We start from the raw sequence: 20203 nt of genomic DNA on the forward strand, positions 1-20203 counted from the left end.
GCATTTTTCACATATACAAATCCTTAAGACCCAGAGGTGGCCAACTCTTAAAACCCAGGAGCCTAAAGTCAGGGCTGGGCTCAGACAACCCTCCCTAGCCCACGGGGCTGCCAAACCCCCCACCTCGTTCCCAGCAGCCCGACACAAGGGGGTGAGCAAAAGACCAACACCTGCTGCAAGACGAGCCAGAGTGCTCTGAGGGCAGGGCTGAGCCCGAGCCGAGGTTCTTTTGTGGGGAGGGAAGGAGCCTGGGCTGGCACAGGGGCTGAGCTACACCCCTGTGCAGTAGATCCCCTCCCAGCACACGAGCCCTGAGCAGGTCCAGCAAGCAGTGGTCATTCTAACAAGCTTTAATGGTGAGGGAGGGGAGGGGAGGCAGCACCACAGGGGTCCCACACCGTGCACCGAGCTCCCTCTGCCGCCAGCCCGCGGCCCTTCTAGCGGAGGAAGCCCACGGCTGGGACACAGACTTGAGTGTCAAGAGGCAGCCGATGGTGCTCTGGGACCGCTGTCCTCCGCAGGGTTTAGGGGTGGGAGTGGGGAGGGACAGAAGAGGAAGCAGCTTGCGGCCATCTCCGCTGCAGCCCTGGGGCTGCGGTTACTAAACCGTGAAACGCTCAGGCACAGGAGGTTTTTCTTCAAGGGGCGCCAGGGACCTCTGGGAGTGCAGTGCAGCACCCACAGCCTATGGCACAGGGGAGGGAGGGCAGATGGGAGCTGGGAAGACTCACATCCTGCTCCTTCCTCCCTAGACCGAAAAAAACATCCCCTCCAACACCCACCAGGTCTGTGTGTGCAGAACATGCCCCCAGCACGGCTCCAGGCAGCCAGCGGGCAGGGACAAGGAGCCAGGCTGGTGCCCCCAGGGCCCCCTGCCCCTCACAGGGCCAGGTGGCAGAGGCGCATGGGCTCCATGTTGTCCCTCCCGTCACTGAAGCAGGTGCTGAAGAAGGGGCAGTATCGCTCCGCAGAGACCTGGTGGAAGGTGAAGAGGTGGGACATGTCCCTGGCGTCAAAGAAGGTGACGGTGCCCTCCTGGCAGTCTAGGAAGACCCCCACTTTCCGGGGGGGCCGGCGGGGGGTCAGGCGCACCCAGGGGGTGGTGGTGGCCCAATACTCTGTCCTGTTCCGCAGGCGAAGCGTCCAGTAGCCGTTTTCCGGGCACAGCTTGACCTTCGCTGCCCGGTCCACAGCCTCGGCGGCCACCCCCAGATCCCACTTGGTTTTGCTGCCCACCCAGACCTCCCAGTAGTGCTGGCCGCTGTCAAAGGTCTGCGAGCCCAGGACGTTGACGCACTGACAGAAGCGCCGGGGGCTGGTGGGGACAGGCTGGGCTTGATCCCTCTCTGTCACTGCTGTCAGGTCTCTGGAGAAGACCAGGTTGGGGTGGGCTGAATCAGGGTCGAAGGTGAGTGGGGCAGGAGCTGTGGAGACATTGAACATGGCGTTTAACCGCTTGCAAGATCCCTGTGCAGATCAGCCCTGGCCCCGCCACCACGCAGCACATCCACCCCTCACACCGATCCGCTCACCGGGGCAAATGAACTTCAGCATCTGTCTCCAGAAGATGTACTGCAAGGGGCCGCTGTGGCTGTCCCTGTAGTGCTCCAGGTTGAAGGTGGGCTGGGTCTGGACACGCATCGAGGGCCTGGGGCACAGAGAGCAGCACTCAACCCCTCCAGCCCTCAGCTACTCGCAGCCTCACACAAACCTGCACCTCGGGGTCAGTTTTGTGGCCCCGTGAGTTTTAAGAGGCTAAGAAAGGGCAGGGAGAAGCCAAAGCATCCCAAGTCTGTGGCATCAGCCTTCCTCCTGTTTGCAGCATGCATGGCTCTTGCACCCAGTCTAAACCAGCACATCTCCTCCACCCCCTCCTCCAGCCCAGCCATCTCGATACACATGCTCCCCAGGAAGAGCATCCAACGTGTGCTGGGGACTGGCCCCCACCTGGCACAGCACCAGCAACTCTGAGCAATTTGTGATGCTTTTACAACTTGAGATAAGATCCTTCCCCTGTGTGATCCCAGCCAGGGACAGAGATAAGGCTCCTGAAAAGTGAATCTGCTTCTTTCATGCCAGACACGTACCTGATATCCAGGCTCTCCACCTGCAGTGAGAAGCAGAGAAAATTAGCAGTCACTGTTATTTATACAGCTGCACAAATAAGCTCCCTGTCCTGCCTCCTGCTGTCACACAGCACAGAGAGCAAACCAGCCTACCAGGAGCCCATCCTGGGGAAAAGTGACTGGGCTCAGGGGCCAAGGCAATTTCACAGGGGTGACAGAGAAGCAGTAAGGCTCCCAAGATCCATCATGTCCGGGAGATCTACATATTCCTTGTGGCTAAAGCCTCCAGACTGCAAGGGACTGGGTAGATAACTGGAGGGACGTCATTGAGAATGACTTCCAGGTACAGCCTAGTGCTGCTATTTAAGACTCTCCCCCATCCCAAATTCAGATCCCAAAACACCCCACAGCCTCCTGCCAGGGTCAGCCAGGCACACTCACCTCCAGCAATGACACTTCTTCTATCTTACTCAGTGTCTGCTCTATGTGCTCGATGTCCTTCTGCAGCACCGACATCCTCTCCTCCAGCTGGTGGAGATCCCTGTGCAGTCGTGCCAGTGACTGCTCTTCCTTTTTGCCCAGCTCTGCCAGCACAGCTCTCTCCTCTTCCTCCAGGATCTGATGAAGGCGGCCAAACTCTGCCCGGATCTTGAAGTTCAGCTCCCCAGACACTTTCTGAGCAGAGGGAAAGGACAGAAGATGAGTCTGGCAGCTAAACCACACAAGTAGGTGCACAGGAAGTCTGGGCTCGTTACTCTGCTTACAAAGTCCTGGAAATTCAAGACTTTTTGGATGGAGAACAGGACACAAGGACAACTTTTATGGCTACAGAGCCAAAGGAGAGGAGCCGGGGGGGGGAAATTCTACCAGTGGCTCAGTGACCTTAACTAGAAATCATTGCACACAGCCACAGTGGGAGCCCACAGCCCTCTCCCACACCACCAGGAATTTGCCTGTGTGCAAGACTGGAGCTCTTTTGCTTTTCTGGAGCTGCAGACTCAGCTGTTCAGGTCAGTTATGATTTATTTCACACCATGCCAGATCCTGGGCAAAGCTGCCCAACACTGGTAACTTGCTCTTTTTCTTTGATGCTTCCGTCAATCAGGGCTCCTGTTTGTATGGGAGAGGGGGGAGCTGCACAAACTAATCTCTGTAGTTAAGGCTGATAAAATCCCATTCAGCTCTTTTCAGAGATCACTTTTTTCCAGTTGTTTAGTCAGCCAGTCAACCTTGTGGTGCTCTCACTGCCTTCCTGCCTGCTTACAAGAGACAGTCAATGACCTTTTATTTTCCTAATCTTTAGGCTTTTAATTTAAGTGCAACCTTATCCTCATTTTCTCAAGGAGTGCTTCCCAAAATGCACATCCCTTTCTACCAGCAGGAAATCTATCTCCCCCAGAGTACATCTGAAGTTTCACTAGCCAGCACAGCATCCCAGCCTCCCTTTGCTCCAGCAGGTGCTCATGCTGACACACCAGAATCACAAAGGACATGCATGGCCTTCCTGTTCAGATCAGCAATTTGCTCCTTTACTCCTGAAACACCTCTTAGTCAGCTCTTCCCCTGTAAGGGGACATCAGCTCCACGCGCTTATTTGCTAATACTTCTGCATTAACTTCAAAGGTCTATTTCAAATCTGGCAGCGGGATAGAGGTATGAAACAGCGAAGGCAGCAGGATCAGAGACTGGTTGAAAGACAGTCTTCTGTCAGTTTTCTCTCACCTCTGAACTACTTCTGTTTTCCTTAAACTCTCCTTCCTTGGCTTTTAATACATTTATGTCACTCAAGAAAGAAGCACAGTCAGCCTGTGGCTGTTCTTGCTTCGTTGATCCATGACAAGCAGGCAGCCTGGTGCCACTGGAGCCTGCAGAGAGCACTCAGGCTCCTCATATCATCTCAGAGCTTTGCAGTGAATCCAAACACAATTCCTGTGACAAGGCCAGTGCTCTCTGCAGTGCCAGCACTGCTGCTGTCCCAGCTCCTTCTGCTTTGCTGCCACACCTTCAGACACGCCAAAGGACTTTAACACTTCCAAGAATTAACCCTCTCCCAGAGTGGCAGTGCTGCAGGGCCAGAACAGGCTGCTCAGCCGACAGCTCTCACCACTCACCCTGTCTCAGCTCTGCTGCACCAACGTACCTTGTAAATGCTGCATTAATGAGCATTTAGTGCCTCATCCCAAAGCCTCCACTGAATATTCAGTAGTGATAGGCTTTGGCCTACATGCGGAGGAGCTTGTTCAGACCTCTACAGTTATTTGTCTAGATTTTTACAGGAAGCTAAGCTGAGTATCAGCTGAAACGATACACAGACCCTCTATGAACATTAACCAGGAGGCTGTACAAAAACCAGCTATCCCAGGGCATTACCGTCAGGCCACAGACATCTTCCTGCATCGCATGCTTTCTCTGCAAGAAGTTCTCCATCTCCTTCTGACGAGCTTGCAAAGCATCTTCCAGGTGCTTCTGCAGGAATGAGGAAAAGAAGGTGAGGAGACCTCCTCACTACTCTGCTGTGATTCAGGTGCAATCCTGTTTCCTGAGGCCAGCATTAGAGGGAGGCTGCAACAGGATTTCTTATAAAAGCAGTAAGAAGAAAGCACCTGATGCAGAAGCTTGAGAACTATATATGTGTGCATGTAATGAATCATATTTAATTTTGAGACTGTGAGCTCCAGCCTGGGATATCTGTCTACAGAAGGTTTAAACCCTTTGTGCTGTGAACTGACCCCTCAAGCAGAGAACCCGGCACAAGCAGCCCTCACCCCCAACTGCACAGTCCCTATGTGAGATACAACGAGGTTGAGATGGAAGTCAGGGAGGAAAACAAACGCAAGAGAAGAAAGTATCCAAAGGACAGACAGCTGGAAGGAAACAGGGAAAGGAAATGAATCAGGATGGGACCCACTGGACTTGGGTCAGGGGAGGCACACATGGAGGGGAGCAGACTGTGGGAAGAGGGGGTGATGGCTTGGGGTGGCTGCACGGGGCTCACATGGTGCTTGTCCCCTTCTCCCCCAGCCAGGCAGAAGCCACTTACCTGCATCTTGTGCCGGTGCTCGGCGGAGCCACAGCGCCTCACCTTCTCCACCAGCCCCGACAACAGGTAGTGGGTGCGGAAAGCCCGGCTGGGGAACTCACGGCGGCACTGGGGGCAGGAGGGGACGCGGGTGCAGCTCTCCCAGTAGCGCTGGATGCAGGCCTTGCAGAAGTGGTGCATGCAGTCCAGCATGACGGGCTCGCTGAAGAGGTCGCAGCAGATGGCACAGGTCAGCTCCTCCCGCAGGCTCCGGTCATGGCTCCTGCCGGCCATCCCTGCTGGCACACGGCTCCCGCCCTCAGTTTCCTGCCACCACTACCCCAAAATCCCCCTCCCGCTGGGCTCCTGCCTCTCCTCCCGGGGGTGCTCCGGGGCAGGTTAGGGCAGGAGGCACAGGACCTGCCCCGGGGCCGCACTGGGTTATCTCCAGCCCCCAAAAGCCCCAAACGGTGGGAACGGCAGAGAAATCCCGGCAAAGGGCCTGTCCCTCGGCGGAACAACAACTTTCCCTCTCCACTTACTTCAGCAAAACTACTGACGACGCCCAGCGGCGACCGGCCGAGTGTTCCTGGCGGGGCCCCAAGGAAGGGCCCAGGAGCACCCAGCACCCACGCCACAGCCCGGGGAAGCTCTCGGGAAAACTCCGGAGCGCTCGGGGCCGTGGGCCGCAGCGCCGGGGCTGCCGGGGGCCGGGCGGGGCTCAGACATGTGACGTGGTCACGTGTGAGCGGCCCGGGACGGCGGGCGGGGCCTCGCGCGCCGTGTTAGGCTGCGTTAAATTAATTAAATTAAATAATTGCATTTCATCGCACCGCGCTGCATTACGTTGCGTTGTCCTGTGTCACAGAATCACAGATCATCGAGGCTGGAAAAGCCCTTGAAGCTCCTCCAGCCCCACCTTGACCTCACCATGACTGTTCCCAACTCCGTCAGCGCCAGGACAACCCGACTGTTCAACCCCTCCAGGGATGGGGACTCCCCCCCTGCCCTGGGCAGCCCATTCCAACACCCAACAGCCCCTTCTGCAGAGAAATACTGCCTAATATCCAGTCTAAACCTTCCCTGGCACAGCTTGAGGCCATTCCCTCTTGTCCTATCGCTTGTTTCTTGGTTCAAGACTCATCCCCTTCTCTGCACCCTCCTGTCAGGGAGCTGTAGAGGGCCAGGAGGTCTCCCCTCAGCCTCCTCTTCTCCAGACTAAATCCCCCCAGTTCCCTCAGCTGCTCCCCATAAGACATGTGCTCCAGACCCTGCACCAGCTTCATTGCCCTTTGGACACACTCAAGTCATTCAATGGCCTTTTTGTAGTGAGGGGCCCAAAACTGAACCCACTTATTGATGTGCGATGATAGAGCATCACTGCCTGCACAAGGAGCCACAGGTCCTGGGGGATGCTGGCCATGGGCAGGTGAGATGCACCTGGGGCAGCCTCTTCCAGCCACTCGGGCACAAAGCAGTGATGAGCTGAAGCTCCTTGTTGCTCACCGTTGCTTTGCAGAGCCCTGGAGTATGCAGTGCAAATGCTGGAGTGTGGGGCTGGGGGTGCCCCCAGGAAAAGCGCTGAGCTTCAGGAGGTGCCATGGACAAGGCTGGAGGATGTGGGCTGCTGTGAAAGTGCTCCAAGACCTCTGAGTGGCCAAGCAAGTGGCATCCATGGACACCAACAAGGTCAGGCCATGCCCAAATACGCTGCCAGCCCCAACACAGTTATTCTGCAGGCTCAGGACCTGCTCCAGCTCACTGAGCGAGGTGAGGGTTGGCTGTATCCTCTTGCTCCAGTCCCTGTGGTGGCAGTGTGACAGGGATGCTCAGCCCCTGCTTCTCGCTGGGCGCTGGGGGATAAGAAGCACTCTCTGGGCAGCAATTGTTTCCAACAGGATGAACCTGCTCCCATTGCTGCCCTCTTCCCCTCTCCACTGCACAACACAGGGGGGTCCCTTTGGAAATGTCGCTAGGATGGTGACACTGGGACCTAGGGGTGACACAGGGATCCAGGGATGACCAAACAATCTCCGCTTTGCTGTGACAATGTAGCCTAACCTCACTCTCCACATTTATGGAGATTTGTGATTCCAGGAGGCTGAATCTCACCGTGTGAACAGGGCAGGGCTTGCCGGGAGCAGTGACTGCTGCCAGCCTGGCGTGCTGCGGCTGCTGTGCAAGCAGGTAGCGCCTGAGCAGCAGGAGAGTGGCTGGCACTACGTGTCATCCTCCCGCCACGTGCCGGCAATCCCCAAGAAACAGCTGCCTTTGAACTCGTGGATTTTGGATGGGAGCTGAAACACCCGTTTAGATGCACCCTTCTGAGATGGAAATGGGTTTGTCATCTGTGTCCAGCCTTTGATCTCCTGGCTTTGCCACCATTTCTCCGGGAAGTATTATAGACTATGCACAGGCACACACAAAACAGCAGACAAGACGCCCAGCCCCGGACATGCAGCCCAGGGTAAGCCAGGGTGCTGCTCCCTGACCTGTTGCAGCTTGCAGTGCCATGGTCCATTATTTGTGCGGTTCCACACAGAGGTAAAACCATTAATAATTTATTTTCAGCAGAGATCTGGAACGTGCTATGAAAGGTTATGTTCCCCCAGCAGCCCGAGCCATCAGTGCTGGAGGATGTCCCCGTGAATCAGCATCTGTGCTGTGTTTGGAGAGCTCATCCCTGCCAGTGGAGCTGGTCACAGAGCCCAGAGAGGTGACAGCCCCAGCCTGTGCCTCCACGCACCAGCGCCAGGCCTGTTGTTTGAAGAAGTTGAGTCCCTCTGTAGCCAGACAACTGAAGCTTCACCCTTAAACAGCAGAATGTGGGATAGCTCAGCCGATGTTGAGCTCCCTTGTCAGCTCCCCTGTTAGCCCCAGCTGGAGCCTGGTCCTGGGTGCTCTGTGCAGCGTGAGCAGCAGGAGCATCCCCCCGCTGCGGCACTGGGCTGGGGCCGTGCCAGAGGATCCCCTGCCTCTGGGGCTGGCACAGGGCTGCGGGATGCTGCTGTCATGGGAGTGGGGCTCTGCACCAGGGCATGGTGCTGCCAGCTGGGTCAAGGTGCTGCAGCACACCCCACAGCACCCAAAGGACTTCTGGACCCCCAGATATCTTTATTGATTGGATTTTTCCAAATAACCCCCCTTGCAGCCGAAAGGAGCCATAAAATTGCAGCTGTAAAATTGCTCATCTCCATCTTCGCAGGTTCGAGCTGCAAATGCAGGTTTTGGAGCCGAAGGAGGAGCAGCACCATTTTACCATGCACTGCACTAATCCATCAATCCCAGAAGTAAGTTCTAATAGAGTCAGGAACATCCTTGTCATGGCCATTTCACTTCCTGGGACATCAGTTATGAGGTCTGAAGCTAACAGTGAGTGGCAGTCATTTCCCTATGAACACATCTCCCTTCTCCGGATTGAAAACACACACCCGAGCGTCCCCCGGTCTCGAATTCTTGTTTAAGTGCTCCTGGCATCTCCTTCCTGTCAGCACTCGCTTCAGTTGGCAACGTAATGTTTTTCTTTCTCTTTTTAGCATATTCCTCTCAGGAGGCTCCAAGCTCTGGCCTGGGACCTGAGAACACTGTGTTTGGAGAGCCTGATTATGCACTGGGGAGATGAAGGATAATGTGGATCGGGAAGGGTCTGGCTGAGAGCTCATGGTTTGGGTCCAAAACCCTTCATGGTTCTCTGCTCCATGAAGTAATCATGTATTCTTGGAGACGGGTGTCAGAGGCACTGCTTGGCCTTACAGAGGAGGGGGATGAAGTGGGAAGTGCAATGGATCCAGCTGCCGGAGGGCTTCACCGAGCTCCCAGTGATACGTGAGTGGAAGGGGAAGAAACTGGTGATCCACAGTATCAGTCCCTTGTGTCAGCTCTCCAAACACAGGCAGGAAAGATCAACAGGGGTTGAGAAGCTTTGCATTTCAATTTCCGTGTTTCACTTTGAGTGCAAATACACACTGAGGACTTTGATCCCTCTCGATCCTGCTTTTCCCTGCAACTCTGCCTGAGCGGTGCCCGGCTGTGGGGCAGGGCAGGGGGCAGAGGGGTAAACTGGGGCTGGAGCCCTTGGGTCCTGCAATGGGGAGGTGCTGGGCAGCCCCTCAGTGGGTGACTCCTGAGCTCACTGGTCTGTGTCCCCCTGCACCCACCAGCCCATCCCCTGCAGAGTGGAAACCCAGAGGCAGGGAGTCCTCCAGCCACAGACATGGGGGCGAGGAGGTGGTTTTGGTGCAGCTGTAAGGGAACGAAGAGCAGCGGCACTTGTCAACTCCAGCTCAGCTGCCTACTGGGGTTTGAAAGCCCACATGTGCGAGTTTGTTTTAAACACAGTTGAAAGACTTCTCAGTCCTATCTGTTGTCCTTGCCCTGGGACCCTTCAGTGGTCCTTATTTTCACATCTCACTGAAATGTCCTGCCAGCTCTCTCCAGCACTGAGACCAGGAGAGAGGAAGAAATGGAAAGGGAAAGCAACAAACAGAAAGAAAAAAGTGAAAGAAGAAGGGATGAGGTGAATCAAGGTAACAGCTGCATCACTGTTAATGAATATTATGCATCCCTCCGTGCAGGGACATGATTTAAAAGTGTTGGTTAGAAAAGCAAGCAGGAAATGAAGAAATGCCCTGAGATATGATATCTTTGGATAAATAGCTGGAGAAGGAGGGTGACCAAAGGGTAGGTCATTATTTGCCAACATTTTCTTCCCAGGCCAAAGTGACACCGCTGTTTTGCTAATGCCAGAGCCTTGCACTCTGAAGGCGTCCAACTGGCCTCAAGTACTCCCATCACTGGCAACCGTACTCCAGATAAGAGCCAGAGGGAGATGGTGAGAGGTGTTGAGCAGATTCAAACCATCCCAAACAGGCCTTGAAAGGATCCAGGGCAAGTAAGGCCAGTGGTCTAAAGGTTTGTGTTATTTTGTCCCTCGTGTGTCCAGGAGCTCATGGAGAAGGGTTGCAGATGAGCATGGACAAATCCGTCTCCTACTGCGTAGAGGGAGGGAGTTTGCACTATGGGACTGGGGCTCTTCTGAGCCCTTGGGTGCTGCGTGGCTCTGGGGGCACTGGGGCTGTGGGAGGGTTTAACCCACAGCCCACTGGTGATGGTGTGTAGGAAACAGGTCCTGGAACAGGCACAGGAGGATGAATGCTGCTTAATTGTGGCCTTTTTTTTTTTTTTTTTCTGAGGATGCTCGAATATCTCAGTTCCTAGGGACCAGATTCATAAGTCTCCCTCCCCAGGACTCCTCACGTAAACATCCTGCCAGGCGGTCTGACACGCCGGGATGTGAGATTCCCCATGCCGCCCCTCTGGGCAGCCAGGAATCCACGCTTGCATTCCACCAGCATCCTTCAGCTCCCCACATCCAGGCGCCAAAACCAGGAGATTTCTGCAAATATTAACATTTCTGACTGTCGCTTGTTTGCCTGTTTATTCTGAGCTATGCATGAAACCACTCTGATATTCCACAGGGCTTAGCCAAAAGAACTTTGTCCTCTCGGCCTTCCCTGCGTTGGGTCACGTTCCAGCTCCGCAGCCAGCCCGTTACCTGGCCCCTGGGTGAAGGATGCCCCACAACACGCTCCTGCACTTGGATGCCCAGTTCATGGTGAGGCTGTTGAACATTCACAGATGTGTTGAGCTGCCTCTGCAGGGTCTGAAGCATGGGGATTTTTTTTTTAATTTTTTTTTTTTTTTTTAGGTTTCTGACCTCAGCTCTGTACAGCAGGGATGTGGGAAAGGTCTTCATGAGCTCACCCTACAAAAACGGGCTGGACAGGTTTGGCTGCTCAAGGTGCTCAAGTCTTTTGTTGGTTAGCATCCCTATTCCACGGCCAGAACACAGTAGCCGCAAAGTCCAGCCCTGTGGTCACATCACATCCCCACATTGCTTTCCCCTGATTTCTATATCCATTACTTGCATTAAAGATGGCCACAGAGCCCCATTCTCTGCAGCACTCTCTGATGTGACACATGAAAGTCTTCAGCCCATTTGGTGGAGAGATGGGGAGAATTCATTTACCATCATGAAGCCTCTAAAAGCCAAGGGATGTTTCTGTAGGAGACCACACAAGACCAATATCTCTTGGTGCAGCATTTCATGCAAAGCACAGGTTATTGGACATAAATATTCCCCCTTGCTATTTACTTTGGACTTTCTATCCAAGAAAGATGCAGATGTGCTCCAAAATCTCACTCATTTTGAAGAAATTTGGACTCATCACTGCCTGCAGCTCGGCAGCCTCAGCCTGGAGGCACCCTCCCATGACCCCCAGCAGGATTTAAATACAGCTTTTCACACTTGACTCTACCTTTCCCCCTTCCGTTTTCTTACTGCCACACAGTGAAAGACGGATTTGGTCACCAGAAACAAAATGAAAGAAATTCAGTTGCCACTGAGCAAGATAACCATCTCCTTTAAAGAAAATAATTAAAATGGCTATATCTTTTTTTAAAAAGTCTGGAAGATCCTCAGAAAGATTTTCCTTCTGGAGCTGTCACCATAACAACGAATGTTTGCAAAGGATGTGATGAGGAGGGAGTGGGGAGAGACGTGCCCTTGGTAAGCACAGGGTGCCATGCCCAGCCACGCAAGGACAGCCGCAGGCAATGCTGAGGAGGAGGAATGCACGGGCATGAAGGAGGCTGCTGGTGATGGGGAGGAGTATGGGAGGAAGAGGAGTCCTTTGGCCCTGAGGAGGGGAAAGGATGGGTGGTCAAACCAGCGTGGTCCTGGGAACATTGCACAAATCTCCTGACCTGTTCCTGGTGCCTGTGCTGGTGAGACTGTGGCGGTGCTTGGCTGGGCAGCTCGCTGCCACCCAAGCCCTGTGCCTGAGCTGTCCCCAACAGCCCCGGGGCCGGGGCCACCTTGTGAGGCAGCCGGGCTGCAGCTGAGGCCAGAGGCAGGTGGTGGCCTGCAGGAGGCTGCATCTTCTGCCTCTGGTTTTGACAGCACGGTAAACACCAAGAGTGATGATCTGACCACGGGGATGAATTGATCTTTTTCAGAGCCCTGCTTTTTGCTCCCCATGCAAAGTTCACAGACATTTATTTGTAATACAGGCTCCTTCACTCTCCTTTTCTAGAGGAATAAGCTGGGGCACTGCCTTGTGCAGGACAGCTGTCAAAACAGGGAATAGCCCACCCTGGAGACATGGTGCCAGGCTCCCCGCTACCTTTCCTCTTTCTCTGGCTACCAGGGCTGGCCACACTCCTCTACTTTGCTCTGCAAAATGATGATGCACATCACTCTGGTCCTCAAATGAGGGTGTCATGGGAGGCCATGCATCTTCTGCCCAGAGAGATTGTCACCCTCAAGGAACGCGGTTTTCCCTGTGGGAAGATGAGCACCACATGCTGCAGCATTTGGAAGCCCTGAGCCCTCAGAGAGGTAATGCTGTGCAAAGTTGTATTTCCCCTGGCACTTTAAATACCTTTAATGCCTGGGGAGAAATAAGTCTCTTCTCCCTCCAGCATGAAATGGCTTTCCAAGTGGATGTACAGGCTCCAGGCTCACCTCCCTCGTGTGTCGGGTCTGAGCTCTTCAGTGGAGGCAGAGAGGAAGCACTGCTCATCAAATAATAAATTGCAGGCACGCGCTCCCTTGAGCAGTTGTTTGGAAAGTGTCCCACACGCCTCGTGCCAAATTTGCTGGCCAGGGAAGCTCAGTGGTATTAGCATGTTCCAGTTAATTAGGGTTGTGAGCTGTCCTTTTCATCGCCTGGAAGAGCTGAAAGAAGGACAAACCCAGAGCACTGCCTTTATAAGGCTTTGTGCTTTCCAGCACGATCTCCACTCGGCTTGTGCGTGTTCTGCTCGTACCCTGGGGATGCTGCTCTTTCTCCTGGGGAACCCGGTGTCATACCTATCTCTCAGTGCCAGACGGTGGCTTCTGAGTCACATTTTCGGGGAACATGGAGCCAAATGGATTCCCAGCCAATCCCTGGGTTGGTATCAGGAGTGGATCTGACCCCCCTTCCCTGGCGTGAAGAGCCACCAGCAGCACCAGTGTGCACCGACGCTGCTGCTGGCCTGGCACCACAGAGCCGAGCATGGTGCAGATAAGCTGCTCCTTCCCAACAGCTCATGTGGGTCCTCACAGGACTGGGAAGGATAGAGTGAGGTAGCAAAGAAACAAACATGATCCTGCTGCCTCTGCGGTGATGCTGAGCACCAGAACTCAGCTATTAGCAACCTTGTGCCTTTTGGCAGCACTAAGCCCATGGAAAACACCCCATGCCCTGAATTTTTCCCAGGTGCTTGCATAGCCTTGACACTTAGGTAGAGTTTAGGCTGGGGCTGCCATCAGCCCATCCCGCTCTGCCTGCTCCCATGGCCACAACCCAGCGTTTACAGCGCTGTTTGTCATCTCAGAACCAACAGACTGGACACAGATTTGTAACTTCATCCTGGGATATATAGGCAGGAGTATCCCGCCCGGGAGAGTGAGACCCTGACTGCAGAACACGCTGCCTAAATGAGACGAGCAATTTCAGAAGAAATCCTGCGGGGCAAAAGTGTCATCCCTCAGCTGTCCTAGCGAGGCTGCCAGTCCCAGTCCCCTGTAGTGCATGTCACCCACTGCTCCAGGGGGGTCTGTACCAGATTTTTATCACCTCTTTTACACACAGGGAACTGAGACACATCAAGTGATTTGCCCAAAGGTAGACAGGGAGTCCGTGACAGATCAGGAAACGTGCTCCTACCCAAAAACTCAGCCAGATTTCTAGTTTATCTGGACAACTGCTGCTGTACAATGTATCGTATTTTTGCAATCCCGGCTCTGAAGAGCTTATCTGACTGCAATTATCCTCTTCTGCAGAAGCTGTTTTCTAGCTGGCTCGGTACACAAACAACAAGCAACAACCCTCTAATAAATTAACAAAGCTTTGAGTGCAGTGACTTGCAGAAACGGCAGCTAAACGCAGGGACTAGCTCTGGGCTCAGAGGCCCTGGTGTCTGCCTGGAGGAACCCTGCTGAGCAGCCTGGAGTCCTTCTGCCCTGATGTGAGGATGATCAAGGGGATTTTGCTTGTTGAAGGGAGATCCAAGGGTGGGAAGAGACTGGAAGGGGTAAACCCTCCTTGGCGTTAATGGACTTTATCAAATAAGCCCTGTGGGTTTTCCGCAAGTGGGCTCATCTTCTGCCAGCTCTGCCAGGAGCTGGGGTGGTGATGTGTGTCCTTTTTGGTAGGACACAAACTGTGTTAATGTCTTTCCATACAATCTCCGCTTTCCTGGCTCGCTGACCCTCATCCTGAAGACACACTCATCATCGCCAGCTTCTGTCTGCCCCAAAGGAGAGCAGAGCTGTGGCAGTCCAAGGCCAAGCACACAGCTCTTCTCTCCTGCTTCTCCAGTACCTCTCACTGGGGTATTAGATCGCTTAGATATTTTAGCAAAACCTTGTCCCTGATGCTATCTCTGCTCCTCCACTAATTCCAGAAATGTTCATATGGGGACAAAAGGCAGTTACGAAATGAGAACCTTCTTTTAAATTCAGAGAAGGTGCAGCTAGCTTTCTATCCTCCCTCCCACCCCTGAACAGCTTTGTGGCTTATTTGGCTCCCAAATGCATCACAGACTCCAAAATCCACTGCATCCGTGAACTCTGGGGCTCAAATGGAAAAGGAGTTTTTGTGTTACCACAACATGCTGATGCTTATGAGGCGGCACAGCAAAACCCTTGATACTGCAGGAAGGAGCAGTGGAAATATTTTGGTTACATGCAGGTGGAATGAAACAGCTGTTCGAAAAATGAAAAGCTGCTTTTTTAAGTATGTCAGTGTTGCTGCTCCAGATGAAGCAGGATGAACTGGAGCATCTGGAAGCCTTGGTAACAGATTTCTTAGAGATTTCTCCCAGGGAGTGATCAGATAATATGCCTTTCTTTTATGACAGAAGTTGAACTACAGAGTGTGACTTACAGCTGCAAGGTGTTCAGGCTGGGAACCTGCGTGCTCTTTGAGGCAGAGCAGATTATAGGCCAATGAAAAGGCATTCCTCTTCTCTGCCCCATTTCTCAGCTTTTTGACATAATTTTTGCTCCCTGGAGCATAAAATTTATTGTTGTATTCTCAGAAGGGCAGCTGAGCAGACTCGCTTTTGGCTAATCAAAGCCCAACCACTGAGAAAAGGCTTTTGGGCTGCAAAGATCATTCGAACGATCCCATGGTGTTTGAAAGGACGTGAGGCTCCCAGGACACCTGTGCAGGCGTTTGTGTGTACCCAGCCTGCATGTGCAAACACCCCAGGGTCTGAGGTTACAACAGGGCATGCAGTGGGTCCTGGCACCTCTGCTCGGTGCTGCACAGCCTTCCACACCCCAGGACAATGCAAAGGACATTTTCACATTTCCCCATCCTCGTACTTCAGGGTGAAATTGCTGGTTGAGGTAGGAAGACCCCCAGCTTCTCTGAGATCTGTTAGCTGCGTGGGGAGGCGTTTCTGCACCTCGGTGTTCAAGCTGCCACAGCCCGTGCCATGACTGAGCCTCCTGACCCACTGGGAGGGTGAGGGGCTCTGGCACAGCAGACCCCAGGTGTCCCTTGGCTGCTGAGAAGCTGAGGGCTGGGCAGCGACAGGGCTGTGCTGCGTGCGCTCGCCGCCAGCAGTAATTATGTTGTAGATGGGTGAGATTAGGCAGGCTGGCAGGCAGCCCATGTCTGTGGTGCCGTGAGAAGGGCCTGGCTCCCGGGGAGAGGGCTTGGGAGCACGGAGGGAACAGGGACCAAACGTTGGCTCAGTGGCTGCCAGTTGGAGTGACACCCCAGGCGTGCTGCAAGCTCGACCTTCCCTTACTGCGCTGCCCCGTGTCGCAGGAGGATTGCTTGAGGGGGGATGATTTTGTGACTGCCTGCATCACCATGGATCACAGGCAGCTCTCCCTTCCCAGGCTCTGTATGCTCTCTCAGGCACACGGGGGCTTTTCAGCTAAGTTATCTGGTCAAAGACATGAGTTGATGTTTGGGAGCATCACAGGTTTTTGGTGCTAACCTTTCTGCTGGAGCCCTGAGACCGTGGGAGAGAACAGTCTTGGGGACTTGCACTGACTAATCCATGATTTAAGGGTTTGGACTTGCTGTCATCCAGCAAACACCACATGCCAAAAATGACTGGAATTCACCCCATGGTCCTGATGGAGATTCATGGCTTCAGGCTATAGTGAGTTTCTCTTCTGTCAAATCACTGCCTTTTCCCCAGACATCTTATTCCAGCCACCGGGAGGGAAGAGTGGGGAGCTGTAGCAAAGGACTTTGGAGAATGAGCAAGAAAAATCTTAGGCCGGAAGAGAAAGGAGGAAAAAAAATCTCAGCCTTGAGCAGAATTCAACCACCCACTGCTGAGGACTCTGGAAAGGAGGGGTATCCATCCACCAGGACCGTGGGGAATAGCATGTACCACTCACTTCCCATTAGCTGCTCCTTGCCTCTCCCTGCAGACCGCTGGGAGACAGCAGCAGCCCCTTCCAAGAGGGTTTGTCTTGTCCTGCTCCCCTGCACTCTCAGCTTTCAAGAGCAGCTAAATCAACAGCCTCAGGGAAAACAAAGGGAAAGAAGACACAAAACTCCCATAAAAATCCAGCTAGTGCAGCTGGTGGATTTTCTTGGCTGTCAGTGCTGGTGTGTCGAGCCCTTTCCTTCCTGAAGGGGAGACAGGGAGAGGAGCGGGAAGGATGGGACTCGAGGACTCGTGTCGGAGTCTTGAGTTCAAGTACCACTTTCTGTGTGACTTACTTCAGGAATGCTGTCACTCTCCTTTTTCTGCTGAGCCATTGGAACATTTTCTTTTTCCTGGTGTATCACAACTTTTGCAGCACAGAAAGTTGGTTGAAACCCCTCCCCGTTTCCATGCTCACAAAGAAAGGGAAACCAAAGTCCGCTGTGGGGGTGAAGAGCAAGACTCCTCTGATAAACTTCTAGCTGTAGATACTTGAGGCTGGGGAGAGGTGTCCGCCTCTCTAACCTCTGGGAGCATCTCCTAGCCCAGGTGAGCTGCAAACTCACATGTTGCCTGTGGTGGAAATCCTATGCTAGGAACGCACCTGACTTCTCTTTGAAAGCAAAACCTGTGGCCAGGTAGGGAGCTGTGCTGCTGCTTCCCTGTGCTGCCCTCAGGGTGTTTTCCTGGGCTCTGATAAGCTTGGAATTTGCAGTTTTGGACATGAGAATGCTGCTTTTATGTCTCCCCCTCTCTCTTGCTCCAGGTGTGTGGGCAGTGTTGAGGACCCTAAAATAGAAACTCACTCAGGTTCCTAGCTTCACACTGAATCTGGCTCTGGAACGGACCGAGCCATTGCCAAGTGGCTAAAACTTCTCACCGTTACTTTTATTTGTATCCCAAGAGTACTCGAAGGCCTGTCCCACAGCAGCAGACTGCTCTGTGCAGGGAGCTGTGCAAACACAGAGGCAGAGGAGGATGGGGTAGGCTCTGCTGAGTTGCAGGACCTGCAGAGCTCTTGCTGCAGGGGAGATCCACCCCTGGACAAGACCGTGCCAGTCCCAGTGAGTTTAAAGCCCGAGCAGACGAGACGGCTGTGGAGTGAGGGCGAGTGGACACTTGCCCAGGTCAGTGGCATGGACGAGGACCCTGCAGACCTCCAGCTCCCACCACTTTCCCTGGAGAGGGAACTGGATGTAGTGGAAAAGCTTCTCTCCTCGATGCAAGAAGCCCCTCAGTGGCTGAACACTGTATAAACAGCAGCAGCAGGCTCCCTCCCCTTTTCCATTTCTGTTTGTTAAACACAAGCTCCCTGCCTTTCTCTCATTCAGGAGCTAACACAGCATCCAGCTTTGTGAGACGGGGGCTGTCAGTCACCCTGCAAGAGGGTGCTCTCCAGATGCTCAGGGTGGGGTTCCGAAGCTACCCCCGGCAATGAAGCACCCTCTGGCAGCCCAGATCCTCGCCTGACTTCCTCGCTTTTCTGAGGACAGTTGCAGAAAAGTGCTTTCCACCCCTTTGCCACAGGTTGACTCCCAGAGAGTGGAGAGGACCAAGTGCTCCATCCTGGCCAGCAATGAGACGGTAACTCGAGGTGAGCAGCTCGGTGCCTGAAGGAGGAGGACGCTCTGGCCTTTGCAGGTGGGTCGGGGAGGGCTCGTCTGAGTGGCAGGGCTGAGATGGGGCCAGGTCTTGGCCATGCCACATGGTTCAAGCAAAAAAGGTCCAAACATCTTTGGGAAACTGAATTTGGAACCCGACAGCCCTGAGAGCTGGAATAGAGAGAAAGTGAACAAGAAATACCAAAAAGAGAGTTCTGAAAGGTCCCCGAGCAGAAGCCGGGAGTCTGGGAAGCAGGATGCTGAGCGAGAGCAGTCAGGTTGTTCCAGGGGGCTGCAGAAACCGGGCACGTACAGCTACAGGGCAGCGTGCTGCAGGTGTGGGGCTGAGGTGCATGGCTGTCTGAGAAATCCTGATCTCTCCTGCAATCTGCCTCCTCATGGCTCGGTACAAACCTCCCGTCAGCTCCTCCGTGATGGGACTGCACACATTGCTGGCCCTCGGCTCACTGCCAGAGATCAGGGCCCTCAAAGAGAGAGATGCAAAGGGAGATAGGGACTGCAAGAGGAAAATTGGTGCTTGCTTTCTGCACTCCTTGCATGTTAATTGTTGAACAGAGAGAGCCTCTTATAGTCCTGCTGTAGCCTGCATTTCACCTACAGAGTTTCTGGTCTGTCCCAAAGCAGGATACTGGGTTTTCTCCCCGGTTGTTCTGTTAGTGGTTGTTATTTCCCTCTCCTCCCTTGTCTCACTTACCCCAGACTCCCTAAATCTCAGCAGGTAACAGACTCCCTAGGTTAACCATGATCCTTCCACCAAGCTGTTTCTTCCCTTTTACAGCCCCAACAACTGGCGTCTCCATTGCAGCGTCACCCACTGAGCCCTGTCTCCCAGCCAGCCTTGCTCTGCTCCCATGGCATGTCCCATGGGGCAGAGGAACCTTCACTGCTTCTCTCTGCTTTCTGTAGGAGAAATTTCTAGGAGAAAGCATGTATCCCTGACAAATTAATCTCTTCTCATCACCTTCTTTTTCATCCTGTCCTGGGCTGAGTGTCTAAGGCATCCTCCTTGACTCATCCCCTTCAGTCTTTTGCGGCTCCAGCCTAGGCAGGGACATGGAAATATTCAGAGTGAGGAACCACAAGAAATCCCTGGTGTAATCTCCTGCTTCTTGTACTTTGTATCCCAGTACCAGTTATACACTGGATCTCCTGGGAGCAGCTCTGGGGACCTGGAGATTTGCAAGTGCAGGGGTGGCAATGCGTGTCTGATGCCATTAGGTTTCTGCACCAATGGGCCTGATCTGGATAGATAATTTACAAAACTGCAGCAGATGATGGCAGGTCAGAGGGCCTTCCCTTTTGCCATAGTGTCATAGCAGGGTAATCACCCCTTCACTGGAGATGGAAGGACCTGGGACAATTTCTGTCTGTCCTTTGGCTTCAGGAAACCATCCCAGAGCTGCTGTCTCTCCTGAAACCAGCCCATCGCACAGAGAATTCAAAATCGTTCACATTTTGCATTTTCATGCCGCTTCTGAAATCTACATTCAGGTTTTATCTTGAGGGATGCAGAGTCCTCTCTGATGATGAATGCAGGAGGCTGGAGTTAGCAAACTTGGGCTCTGTTCCCAGGCCTGCTCTGGATGTGCTGTGTGGCCTCTGGCAAGCTGGTTAACCTCCATATCTCAGTTTATTGTGTTCACCTCCCTGAAGTGCTGTGCTGAGGACTGCAAGGCTGAACGCTGCTGCCTTTCTAGTGCTGTAGGGGAACATGAAGGTGGCAGAAGGTGGCTTGACCCAGAGTGACAACAGGGTTCTGGTGATGAGGGATAGTCTCAGACCTCCTTGCCACGGACGCCTGACTGCTGCCAGATATGGGACTGGGGATGAGATGAGTCAGTGCTCCAGATTGGGCTGCTAAAGATGAAGGGGTTTCATGGAGTGGAGCTTCTTTGGAGGAAGGACACAGCATGGAATAAATCAGTGAGCCAAGCCATGAAAGTATCCATCAGTTTCAGCCCTCACACCCCAGCGCTGCTGTAGAAAGACCTTGTGGCTGTCATTAGCCAGAGAGCACAGGCTGGCCCAGGTCCCTCCACTCTCTCCTT

The 20203-nt window shown here is 53.6% G+C and overlaps 1 protein-coding gene across 1 annotated transcript; it reads right to left on the bottom strand.

The window, feature by feature from the left end:
- Positions 1-338: 338 nt before the first annotated feature.
- LOC113485438 (zinc-binding protein A33-like) lies at positions 339-5791 on the bottom strand. The gene is made up of 7 exons (XM_026858569.1): positions 5464-5791; positions 5107-5412; positions 4437-4532; positions 2508-2741; positions 2088-2107; positions 1533-1648; positions 339-1424 (listed from the first exon to the last, which is right to left on the bottom strand). Exons 2-7 carry the CDS (start codon positions 5377-5379, stop codon positions 880-882), a joined length of 1284 nt encoding a protein of 427 aa, XP_026714370.1. The 5' UTR covers positions 5380-5412; positions 5464-5791; the 3' UTR covers positions 339-879.
- Positions 5792-20203: the final 14412 nt, after the last annotated feature.

Source organism: Athene cunicularia, assembly GCF_003259725.1.
Source record: "Athene cunicularia isolate RWA chromosome 13 unlocalized genomic scaffold, athCun1 chr13_part1, whole genome shotgun sequence".
In the NCBI taxonomy this organism is placed as follows: domain Eukaryota; kingdom Metazoa; phylum Chordata; class Aves; order Strigiformes; family Strigidae; genus Athene; species Athene cunicularia.